Here is a 13,685-nt window from a genome sequence, read left to right on the forward strand (position 1 = left end):
AAATCATCTGTCCTGTGTCCAGTCTTCCATCCTTCATTATGTCACAAAGATCAAGTCTACTTTTATGACTGAATAAAGCAGATGTGATTTAAATGGTTTTTTTTCTAAAATTTAATTAATGATTTTAATGTCCCCTATATATATGTGTAAATATTTGTTGTTTGGAATTTGTTTCACAACAGAGTATATCAGGATTTTAAGTTAACAAATTTTACCAATATGCAAGTTAAAAGGAACTTTATCAACAAGCGACAAGACATAGAAGCTACTACAAAATTATGACTTACGAATTGTTGCAGTTTTATATTTGTTGTTGTCATAGTCAGCTCCTACAACCTCTATCTCAACAAAAGGACTTGCTATACTCCTACCAGACTTTGGTAAATGTCGTGCACCTAAAATCTACAATAAAACATGGGCAAAATGTTCAATTCATTACAAAGATGACAACACACTTACTCCCTAAAATCATATGAAGGAACAAGAAAGATAAAACTGACACTTTATTAGTTTTCTAGCAATATAAATTGAAAAAAATATTTTAATCCAAAAATAATCAATAAGTTACTTTAATGGTGTTCTGTGACTCAAAACTGTCATATTGACACAGATCATGAGTCAAAGGTAATGTCATCATGTTAGTTAACTTGCATTGAAAATTTATTGAATGACTATTTTATGAACTTGTGTCTATACATTTGATATCAAACAAAATATTACAATTCAAATGTTAGTATTATACATTAATTTCTTAAAAGGTAAATATAAAATAAACACCTAAATATTGAATTTTGTGTGTCACATTATATGCTGAATGCAGCACTGGTTGATATTAATTTTTTATGATGTCCAAATACAAAGTATATAGTTTTGTATATATTAAACACTCAAATTACCAGTATTAAAAAGCTAGAATACAAAACAAGAATCTCATATCTCTTCTGTCTGCTGAGACATTGCTACATTCACTGAATCAAACACAGTGCCCAAACCCACCTCTTTCCATCTTTTGAATCTCTTTCTCACGTACATGTGCTTCTGTCTAGGACGTTTGTTTGTTCTGAATTTCACATAAAGCTGCATGGCCTATCTGCACTAGCCATCCCTAATTTAGTAAATGGATAAACGAGATTCCCACTGTACCTATTTACTATCTAGCGAAACCACAGCCAAAGGAACGGGCTTGGAGAAATCACTTGAAGTGGAAGGAAGCTAGTCATTATCACCCACTATCAACTCTTGGGCTTCTCTTACTAATGAACAGTGGTATTGACCATCACATTATAACACTCACAGCTGAAAGGGTGAGCACATTTGGTGTGATGAGGTTTCAAACCCACAACCTTCAGATTATGAGTTGAGTGCCTTGACCACCTGGCCATGCAGGGCTCTAGGGCATGCGAATAATCAACTGATAGCTCAGAATATCCCCAAGTGACTTTCTCAACACTGATAAAATATCATGGCTTCAAACTCATTTTCATGCCAGATTTAAACATGGTAAGTTAGGTCTTTAGAGAGCTTAGATTTTATATTTTAAACACCCAAATACAACTTAGATACTAAACTTGATAAATTATAATGTATTTCTGTGCTACTGATATAATAATTTATGATTGTTTACCTCAAAATATGTATGTGAATATATACACACATAAAGCCTTAAAAAAATTTCCTTTCACATACTCCACGTATAAAACTTAAGACTCAGCAACCAATGGGAAGCAGCAAATATGTACAAACTTAGTAACTAGAAGAAATAATTATTTGCTACATTGTTCTATGTTTCAGGAAAAAGTTTAGGAACTTGTTTGTAAACAGTTCTAATGTGCATGCATAATGCATTATAAATCAGAATTGACTATTTCATAAAATACTAGTCTACTAAAACACAGATAAGATAGGCCAATTTGTAAAGGCAGTTTTATATTCTTTGATATAGTAACATGAAAGCACTTAGGCTGCATCTTTGCAACTTGTGTAAGGTTTACCAGGGATGCCTGGAATATCAATATAATAAATGCATATAAATATATAATGTTATAAAATTTGAGTTGATTAGACTATGTCTTCTTGTTATAATCTGTAGTCATTCTAGAATAAAAAAGCAAAAGTTATATTTTTTCCTATTTTTGTGGTGGTTACAAGATTGGTTAAATTGATCACATCCTTACAGAAGTTTGCCAGCAAAAATAGCAGATAAAATATAAAGTTTTTCTTAAGAAACATTTCATAATTATCTGGGTGAAATTTGAAAATTTTCTGATACATAAAAGTTGTTTTTAATTTTAAAATGAAAATAACTTTCGATTTTGGATGGTCAAAGAAAGACACGAGAAAAACCTTAATCAAATAATCTTAAAACGAAAAAATGACACTTTGCATATGAAAGCTCCGTAATGTTTAATGATAATCTGTAAAATATCATGAAGATATGCTTACTAATTTAAAAGTTATAGCATAAGAACTATAACAAACATAAAACTGTTACAAGGTCAGTCCCAGGGACCAAGTCCATGCTGAGAGAGTTAAAAAATAATCAGAGAATGACCCATTAAAAACTAAACTTCAATTAAATTATAATTCATTATTACAAAATACTTATTTAATCACTGAGAAAAATACTGGAAATATATCAAATTCATTAATGCTTTTTACTTTTTTGTCATGTCAAACAATGATAAAAATATTTAATTAATTATTTCATATGGGGAGGTTGAAATTTATCCTTCTAGTAAAATGAAACTAACTGAAATAAAACTGATAAGAAATTCTTGAAAACAATCCCTAGATTAAATTACCTCACAATTCACTTGTCAACAACAAAACAAGTTATGTAGGTGTGCACAGTAATTATTTTGACATTCTTAGCTTAGTTAGGTCACATTAAATTGAAACAAAACTTAAAGTTGTCAACTCTTACTTTCATAGACAACAGAATAAAACGTTCATGAATAGAGGTTTCCATAGAAACATGAGTAAAAGTCCTTCAAATTCTTAAACTCATTTAAATCACTTTTAGTTTCCAATAACTACTATAATTTAAGGTGAATTTTACATTTGGATAGAAGTCATCATTGCAAAATCCCTTACATTTACAAAGATTGCAAGGTTTAGGGAAGTTCAAAATGTTTACAGCAAATTGAAGAAATTTTTAATGGTTTTTCAGTATCCCAAAATGTTCAAGTGAAGGGTGTATTGTTTAATTTACACAACTTTCTCTTCAGCTCGCATTCATATATTGACAAAACTCCAGCCTGCTAAAAAGATCTAACACTGCTCAATTAAGTATAAAAATAGTTCAATGTAAGGTTTAGACTCATGTTATCATCATAATAACTAGTTTTCCAGGTAAATCTAAATTGGGATCACATAGGATTTTAGGATTTATGGTTCACAGAACTATAAAACAATTACATATTTTATTTACCCGAAGAGTTATTGTGATGGGTTCTACTCCTCTCAGTGTTGTCCTATCACATGGATGGTATGATTCATCAAACATGAATTCTGGACGTAGTACGTAGCCACACCTAAATTAAAAGCAAGTATATGAGTTACACAAAGAGTACATTTTATAGAAACAAATATCATACCAGTTAGAACAGATTCTAATCTGTGTATGTCAATATAAACAAAATGGTTTAAACAGTAATTTGTGGTACGTCAATATAATGGTCATCAAATGTTTCAGTAGCATGGGAACAAAGGTTTAATGCAAAGTGTACAATGCACCACAGATTTGGAAATTTCATTTTGGATTCCTTTCTGAAAAATGTTATCTCCCGATGTTTTTTTTTTCAAAATGGTGTCTCACACAAAATATGGAAATTTCTTTATCTAAAAGGCAACAGAAATAGCTCTAGAAATTGTATGAATGTTTTAAAAGAGAAAACAGATACTATTTAGAGAGTATGTACTACTAAGTTTTTCAAATGTTTTCACTGTGATAAAGGAGATATGATGACAATCCCTTCTGGTCTGGAAAAGGTTCTTAGTTCTTAACTTTGATAATTTAGTGAAATATGCATCAATTTTATTAAAACTTTCCAATGAAACAATGAAATTAGTATTGCATAAGAAGGAAAAAAGTACCTTCAGGATTGCATGTCATTAAAAGAGTAGCACTAACAACAAAATGATATTGATTGTGTTTGACATCAGTTACTATAACATTTATATACAACTTATCTGACTAGATCCATTTTTACCACACTTTATTCACTGTAATAATAGTAATAATACATTTCAAAACACTAGTCTGTCCATTTGGAATATTTATCAGTACTTACATGCCATTCTGTAGGAACTTTCCCTGGTTTAGCTGCATGGATCGATCTAAATTGAAATAAAACACTTCAGGACATGAAACCAAAATCATACTTCTTTAAGATCCAATTTTGTGCCTTCTCACAATATTAAATATTGTTCATGTCTTGTATCCCTTTTTTATGTAATACATGCTTTTCACTGATACTTTGTGTAAGAATAAAAATAATTAAATACCAATAATCAGTGATCTTTATCTGGAGTAAGTCATCAAATTCAAGAGAAGATAAGTTAGTTGTGCTAGGTTTTAAGCATAACACATAATTTAACTAAATATTTTTATCTATTTTATTCTCACAAGAACAACCTTTTTTTTACAAGTACAACCTTTGAACAAATTGGTATGCAATCTTACAAGTTAGGACACCTTTCAGAGAATGAAAAAAGAAAAACGTAATTGTTGTCAACATTAATTCATTAATAACAGTGAGATAATATTACAGTTTATTTATTTCAACTTAGTATAAATAAAATAACTTTAAATACTAAACCACATAACTGCTAGTTTTAAATAAATTAAATAGAATTCATAGCTAAGTACATCTATATATAATCTAATCTTATAGCTGTGGGTTTGTTCATTTGACATTTGCTCGTATGCAAATGATACAGAGTTTGAGAATATTTATGATAACATACCTTCATAAATATTGGCAACATTTAGTTAAAGGTTACAAGCATCTTGCACACTGAATGAATTTATTTTTGTCAAGTACTTCAAGTAAATTCATTATTTATTGTAGTTATTTGCACTGAGACTAAATAATAAGAGTGCAAGGTGATTTTTCATGTTGGGTACAATAAGAATACTTTCTTCCATCTTATAATTTTCAAATTTTATTTGCACAACTCTTAAAACCTTCCAAGTGAATATGAAAAAATTTTGAAGTAAATATTTATATGTTATTTTTCACTTTCTCTACCATATTACTAACTGTAGCTATTATCTTAAACATATCATACAACGAAGTATTTCAAATTAAGACACAAAAAATGTTTATTTTTAATGTTTTATTTTCCTTTCCTGTCCTTTAACATTAGTTATTTATAACAACACATCAACAAATATTCCTGGCCAATACTGGTATAGTCAGCAAATATTTGATACTTTACTTTTTGGCAGAATGTTGTTGTGATTTTGTGATTGCTGATTAAACTAACCATCATGAACCAAAAAAAGAGTTGGGTTATATATTAAACAAATGATTAAACCTTTCAAATATGCATTTTAAAACATAAATAACTAAAATATAAAACTAAAATTTAAATACAATTTAAATATCTATTTAACTAACATATTTCTAGGTGACAAACGACGCTAAGTGCCAGTAAGGACAAAAAGCAGAAACAGTGCTAAGAGCAGTTTCATTAATTCTCTATGGAATTCTTTGTACAACCTTTAAAGTAACTATCGGAGATTATATTTTAAAATACCCAAAGTGGTAAATTATAGGTCACATGACAACATAATTGAAGTTTAAAAATGTTTTTAAGGTTTATTTTAAAATAAAAGAATTAAAAACTTAAATGACATAAAACACTATATTATAAGATATATTATAATGCTAATGTCATTGGCATAAATAGATTATTTATATTTTGAATGTAACTAAGTAAAAACTTGTCATGCAGAGAAATGTGCGGAAGTGGGGACACATAACTAAGGGTATAGCAAATGATTGTACCATTAAACAAGATGAAACTGTGTATGTTTAAAAACCCGTTTCTTATGATAATGATCTTATACTCAAGTAATCACAAGTATAAATAAAATAATTATTAACTGTATATTCACTATATGTCAGGTTCTATAACAAAGGCACGTAATATTAACTTAAAGAAATAAAAGGAAGCAAAAATTGTATTTGGTTTACAAAATCCAATTTCACTTTAGGCTAAATAAGTAACACTGTTTATTCTTTTGTTTTTATTTTAACCAATGAAATTAACATAATCCACTTTCATAGGCAGTAGAAAGTTTCAGTTTATGTAATTATGACATTTAGAACCAATTTAAAAAGCCTCTGACTTTACAGTTCAGAATTTAAAAATTTACTAACCCTGTTTGCTAATAAAACACGTCACTTCATTTTATTTCAGAACAAACTTAAGTTTTCATAGCCTGCACAAACAAGTTAACAAAATATTGTTATACAATTGAATAATATTCTCTGGTTGGACTGAGAAAAGTTGAAACTGCAATGCTCAGCTGAATGTAAAGGATTTGTTTTCACACATTCAGATTTCATCTTTCAATGCTGCATTAGTAGTAAAACTGAAAATATACTACTGATCAAAATATTACACGAATTATATTTCTCAACAAACTGATAACTTTACCAGGAGTTTGATAATTCAGTGCAACCATTTGACAACCTGCATTCCATAGCCGAACAGGATCATAATTTGATGAATCAATTCGGCCACCTTTGGGGTAAACCCTGCTGAACTGATTCTCATGATATCTGCACAAAAAATAAAAACCAACTTAATATACACAAATCCCTCAATGAGTAGCTGTCCAAGAAAATTTAGCTCACACTAAATATGTAACTCAAAATTGAAAGTACTGCTGCAACAACTAAATCCAAGCAAGGCAGTTTTATGGACAATTCCTTAATATCTGTAAAATGTTTATTTACATTCAAATATAAAAAGATGTATACTAAATCTTCAAAAGGTTTAGGAATAACCACATTTACAAAGACATAACTAAAATACAATAGTTTTGAGAAGTACAATAAATAGATTATTTTTTTTATAACAAAGATCAATATCTTAAGAAACAAATAAAAAAACAACACTTGACATTTTTTTATTTAATTATCATTTACACACAATATATACAACATTTAAATGTTGTAAGGTAAAAAACAATTTCAAACAAACTGACAAATACCTTAGAAAAAAGCGACAATTGTTAGGAGCAAGCCACTTTTCTACTTTAGTCTCTGGAAACGAAGACATTTCTGTGAAGTTTCCAATTTCTGTAAAACAAAGAAAGAACATTTATCTGGGTAGTTAACAGTGACTTCAGTAATCAGAATACATCTCTTTAAATTTACAGTTACATTAGTATATAAAGTTTTAATTATCTTAAAACAGCTCTGGAAAGTGTAGTAATAATACTCCTACTAATCTATTATTAGTGTACTCTTATAATAAGTTACTAAAAGTATAATCTTATAGTTTATAACACTACAAAGCAAAGTCATGTAACTTAAATTATTTCAAGTCAAGAATGTAAACAGAAAAATAAGAAACTTGTGGAAATTTACATAAATATTTGCATGAAACTCAGTAACAATATTTTTTTGGTGATACACAATTTTCCATGAAAGAACAAAATTTCCAAATCCATTTGCAAGTGTAATCATTTCTCATACTATACTCCAAGTGCATTTCTATAGACCTTATACATGAAATACATGTTGTAAAATATTAATTGAATATTCTTTTTTTTTTTTAATCCATCTACAAGAGCAATGTTAATATTTTCTAACACTAAAGATTTATTTCTGATAGTTACCTACATATATCCTCAAAGTTATCTCAATCCTGGATTTGCCTTCTAAGCATTGCTAAAATAATTTTCTTTAACATTGCACCAATCTTGTGTATCAAATCAGTTTCATGCCATTTCAGAACATATGCTGATCACATAATCACCCTCCATCAATCATATTGCACCATCTATACTATAGCAGCCAGCTCCCTCTAGTATTTCAAAACAGCAGTTTCTAAATTATTTTAGTCGGAGGCTCCTCAACCTATAACTTTAGCATTGTGATTGAAAACAGTGCCATAGCACAAACAATAACATCTCCTTTTGACATACTGTATCATTTCATTTATTAAACAACTCTTTTGATCAGCATATTATTTGTTTACAATTAAGATAAGGCCAGGGGCTATTGCTCTGGTAAGGGCTACCAGCAGAGAAAACCATGTCTCAACCAACCAATACAGAGAAACACACAAAGACAGCAAGAATTGGTTTGAAAAAGAATAACTGTAGAGAGGAGTCTGACTGGAAGGTAGGTATATAGAAGAGGATCCCTCCAATTGTCATTGAAAGAATGCACTATCAAAGCTGAGGGGTGAGGAACTGGAGACCAATTGGAAGGAAGTTGTCATTTCAGCAAGTGGCAAACAAAATTATATGTCGTGGACCCAATCAAGAACAAACCTACAGTAATACCTGAAAAAGTATGTTTGTTGTGAAGCACACAGCTACACAATGGGCCACCTGTGCTCTGCCTACGATGGGTATTGAAACCCAGTTTCTAGCAGTAAGAGTCTGCACACATATCACTGTACCACTAGAAAGTATCTGAGGAAGAAGAGACCCTACAGGGTGAACCGAGATGGAACAGAATAAATAATTAGCCACAAGATTCATAATTCTGGGAACATGACACACCAGAACTGTCATGTCCTGGTAATTAGCTTAGAACAGGAGATCAAGAATCTGAAGACCAAGGAATCTGGACTTTGCTACCCATTACTTTCTGATACAGCTGATGACAGTAGAATGGTCAGAATAAAATATGACCACCTGACCTTGCAGAAGTAGGAGGAAAAGATACAGAGCATAATAAAATGCCAAAGGCTCTAAGATGTTGATATGGAGAGTAGCCTTCTCAACTAACCACCAACTAGAAATATTTTGGAAAGTAAGGAAAGTCCCCAACATATCAAAGGAAAAACCTGTGAAAAGATGAAATTCAGAACGAGGCAGTGGAATGGGAAACTCCATCATGGTCAAGTCCCCAAGCAAAGTTAGCTATGATCCCAGGTAGAATGATGATGGGATGGTCCAAGTGGTTATGGAAGAAGTTCCACTGGTCAAGAAAAATCCATTTAAGGGAATGCATGTAACTCTATTAAACAAACAAAAATTATTTTACATACATGAACATTTCAGAGGGCTTGAGCAAACAAAGTGTTCTATAGTAGAGCTATAAAACCTACATCTAACATCACACATTTTTTATACTAATGTTATGAATTATTCCCTTCCTAACAATTGAAGAACAATAAGTTACTTACTTTCTGGACAAAACTGTACAGAGCGACAATAAATTATGAGGTTGGACAACTCTTTGGCTATACGCAACGTTCTTTCCATTTCCCTACGTTGTCGTATCTGCAACATACAACAATAAAAACATTACAAAAAACTATATCTTTTTGATGACAAAATGAGATTTGCCACATATCTGAATTTGAAGATACAAAACAAATAAGAAAATTTGCAAATTGAAGTGATTGCATAAAGATGCAAAGTATATTATAGGAAGACAAACTTACCATATCATTCACAGATTGAGCGGTTTCTCGAATCTTCTGCACCCAATCATGCATGTCATCCTCTGTTGGAGCTGCCATCTCAAAAGCTACAGCTGAAAGTTGGGATGGAGAAACTATCCGGAAAACAAATTCCCTTCCCCGAGACTGTAAAATATCTGAAACAACGTCACAATTTTTACAGATTCAGCATAAACTCAGTGCTAAAAAAGAACATTCAGTAATCACAACACTAACCTACTTAACTTATAGGAAGTAAGAAACTGGTTAATAAATTTGATAACTCGATAGTCAATCAACCACTGTCACAGACAATAACTATCTACTTTAACCTAACTCACTTTTTACATAGCTCAAATCATTTCTTAAACTCTCGAAAACATTAGTCATTAAGCCACATTTCATTGTGTGACATGAAAATTCTCTTTCCCAATACAAAAATACCAGTCTAAATTGTAAAAAAACAACCTACAACAATATTATGTATATGGACAAAATAAATGACTGAAAAGGGCTATCTTTAGAACTCTTTGACAATATCACAAATGGTTCTAAGATGTGGTAGCCCAATGAATGGTTTTCACGTTCATTGACAAAATAACAGAAAATATTAAAACTAAAATATCACATGCAAATATAAAAATAATTTTATGATGGTGCCATTAATTGTGGTTCATAGCAAATGATATACAAGAACTTACCAACTGTACAGCCCACAATATCTATACTTCCTTTCTGTAAGTTCCCCAATGGCATGGCTTCTCCTGACTGAAATCATTTACAAATTAGCAATATTAATAACATTAATATATTGTGAACTTTATAAAACTGAATTAATTAGTACACATAGTAAAGTTGTGATGTACTCACAATCAATACACTATAACCTTTCAACTTCAACTGTGAATGTATACAATTTATGTAATAAGGTTAAGTGGAATTTACTACTTTCTGAAAGAAATTATCAATACCAATGAAAAATATCTGTATTAAGTCACACATAATCAATAACTGAACACAGAATCCTAACAACTGCTATACAGAAAACAAAACATGGAAAGCCAGCAAACCATTCTAACCATTAAAAGATAAGCTTTCAAAGGAATTTGTTGTCCACATTCATGGATTAAACAGGTCAAAGTTCAACTTAACAAGAAATATTCCTGCTCAGCACTACTCTACCTGAAGTAGTTATGTCTCTGCAGAGAGACAATGTTTTTCTATCTGTTATTTCTTTTTCTAAACACTTTTCAATTAACCACAGTTCCTTCATTTCTAAGAAAATTTACTTGAAACTTGATAGGGTTATTACCTTAGTTCAATATGTCAAGACACCTTTCTCAATTTTGATGTAGGCATTTTTAAGGATTTTATGAAGTCAAAGATCAAACAACTCTAAAATAAATATTTTGAACTTCTTTGTAGTCATATTTACAGCAGTGAAGATGAAAATTGGCACAAATATATATTTACATGCTCAATACACTGAAACAGAAAAATGTTGGATTTATCCAATGAGTCTTTTTAGTGGGGTCACATCTCACAAAAAGCATAATTTTGGGTTTTGGGTCAATTATTTTGGCCATACTTTGACTAGTTTATATGGGGTTTGGTATGAAGACACTTTTCTACAGAAAAATCACAAATAGTGGACTTTCCCATTTTTAATAATTTATAAGGAGGGTCAAGATGCCACAAAGAGCATAATTTTAGGGGTTTTTTTTTTTTTTTAAAATAATTACTCTGTCTAATTGGGCCAATTTACATGGTGTTTAGTACAAATATACTTTATTTTACAAGTTTTAGTGAGAATGAATACATATTTAGAAGTTAAATAAGCAAAATGACAAGGACTGTTAAAAAAACAAATCCAAACCTCTGACTAAGTATATTAGGTTGTTACAACTTAAAAAACAAGCTAAAACAAAGATAAACAAAAAATGTTGCACTACTTGAAAAGATTCCAGGATACAATGTGGGATTATAAAATGTACCCTAGGTTTTGGAGGTGACTATGGAAGTAGAACCCACACTGTGGTAGAGATACACCATCTATTAGCCTCTTAACCTCCACTTGCCAGTCTCACATAAGAAATAAGAGCAGCAACAGATATAGAAATATAAATATAAAGCCTTGTTTAGAACATGATAATCACAGTAGACTTGATGAATGGGTGGTGGCTGGGAGCTGTACCAATTTGTTTGGGCAGCTGGATGTGATGCTTCATGTTGGTATAGTTTGTTTGCTGTTCTGTCAATTAGTGCCTTTCTACCATACTGGGAGCTGTAATGCTAACGTCAAGAGAAAAGTTTTCAATTTACTTTCCCCCAAATTGTAGTAATTTATTTTCTTGTTCTTATTTCAATTAGTTTTTCTTCTTTACTTAAGAGAGAGCAATCACCTTCCCACAACTGTTTGCTGGCAGTGGAGAGTGATATAGATGCAAGACGTTGTAGGCTTGAACACCCATATCTCCTAATTTCTATTTCTATATCTATTGCTACTCTTATTTCTTATGTGAGACTAAGCAAATGGAGGTTAAGACTGATAAGACAGTGTATCCCCACAGCAATGTGGATCCTACTTCCACAGTCCCCTCCAAAACCTTGCATACATTTTATAATCCCACATTATAGTTTGTATCCTGGGATCTTCTCAACTAGTACAGCATTTTTGTTTCATTTATTTTTTGTTTTGCATTGTTTTTCAAGTTGTAACTTAGTAGTTTTTATTCGTATTATACACACACACAAATGTTGAATACACCCATTTTCAGTCATTTTCGGAAGAATCTAAAGATTAAATAAGCCTATGATGTTTCAGAAATTCTGGTCAATAACTTAGCTTTGCTTCAAACATTTTAGATGGAATTTATTACAGATACTTTTCAACAAATGACATACACTAACAAACAAAAAGGTTGAACTTAATTTTTTGTAATTACATGGAAGGGTTAACATGACACAAACAGTTTTATGGATTTTATCAATTACTGTATTTTGGCCAACTTTTATGGGGTTTGGTACAAAAATGCTTTTTCCTTTCTTTTTTTTTTTTAAGATCCTAAATAGTAATCTAGACAATTTTGGAAGTTTTGTCTTTTGCTCAATGTTTAAGTGAGAAAGGTACAACTTGGGGTTTTCATAACTATCCATGTGCATTGTCAACTAACTTGCATGGGATTTAGTACAAGGATACCTCCCTTCCAAGTACAAGCAGTAATACAGACAATTTTAGATTTTTCTGTGTTTAACACAATTTTTCTGGTATCAAAATTGGCTGTTTGGGTTGCGTAATGAAGACTTCTTGCAATCACCCATGAATGTTGGCCTCTTTCATTAAATATGTTTTCATATTTTAAAATTCCAACCTAGAACTTTTTTAAACTATTAATGAAAAGTCTTCATATTTTGAGGATCCTTCTTAGCACTTCTCTAATACACTTCTGGTCTGACTGAAAGTAAAAAAAACAACTAAAGTTCTCAAATGATGTATTTGTCAACTAAACCAAAAAAATCTTTCTGAAGTTTGAACTACAATAAAAACTAATTTGTAGCTTTTCTTAATTTTTTTGGTGCACATTAAATCTTCTTAAATTTAATTCAATATATATTTACTAACACTTTCATCAGAATTTTCCTGGGTTTCTAACTCCTGCACAAAATTTGCTGGAAACCAATGCTGTTTTTTCCCTCCATAATCTCCCTGCCACCAACCTCCTTCCTGCTTCACTACATTAGTAATGATTGCATGCTTACAAAATGATAGTTCCCCTTCTTGCTGGGCTCTGTAGTCATACAGTGCTTTCACTGTGATCTAGAATTAATATGAGAAATCAAATATGACACACATAAAAAACTGAAGATTTAAAAGTTATTTACTACTTATAGTGAACTTATAACATAATTAACATGTAAAAAAAAGTAAGTATTATCAGAAAAATTTATAGCCTAAGAAAACACAAATGTACAGTTTAAATAGCTGAAATCTCAAAATTATATATCAATACATATATTTATTTTATTTTTTTTATATTGATCTTTCA

The 13,685-nt window shown here is 30.6% G+C and overlaps 1 protein-coding gene across 3 annotated transcripts in view; it reads right to left on the bottom strand.

The window, feature by feature from the left end:
- The window catches only part of sl (small wing phospholipase C gamma 1), a 76,291-nt gene that overhangs the window by 11,111 nt on the left and 51,495 nt on the right, over nt 1-13,685 (bottom strand). For all 3 annotated transcript variants that reach the window (XM_076484094.1, XM_076484093.1, XM_076484096.1), the window contains exons 21-29: nt 13,262-13,456; nt 10,341-10,407; nt 9,643-9,797; nt 9,382-9,478; nt 7,229-7,316; nt 6,670-6,794; nt 4,293-4,338; nt 3,431-3,533; nt 288-402 (exon numbers count right to left, since the gene is read on the bottom strand). In XM_076484094.1, coding sequence (XP_076340209.1) covers nt 288-402; nt 3,431-3,533; nt 4,293-4,338; nt 6,670-6,794; nt 7,229-7,316; nt 9,382-9,478; nt 9,643-9,797; nt 10,341-10,407; nt 13,262-13,456 — 991 coding nt within the window. The remainder of the gene's footprint in view (nt 1-287; nt 403-3,430; nt 3,534-4,292; nt 4,339-6,669; nt 6,795-7,228; nt 7,317-9,381; nt 9,479-9,642; nt 9,798-10,340; nt 10,408-13,261; nt 13,457-13,685) is intronic.

This window comes from Tachypleus tridentatus, chromosome 13 (genome assembly GCF_004210375.1).
Source record: "Tachypleus tridentatus isolate NWPU-2018 chromosome 13, ASM421037v1, whole genome shotgun sequence".
In the NCBI taxonomy this organism is placed as follows: Eukaryota; Metazoa; Arthropoda; class Merostomata; order Xiphosura; family Limulidae; genus Tachypleus; species Tachypleus tridentatus.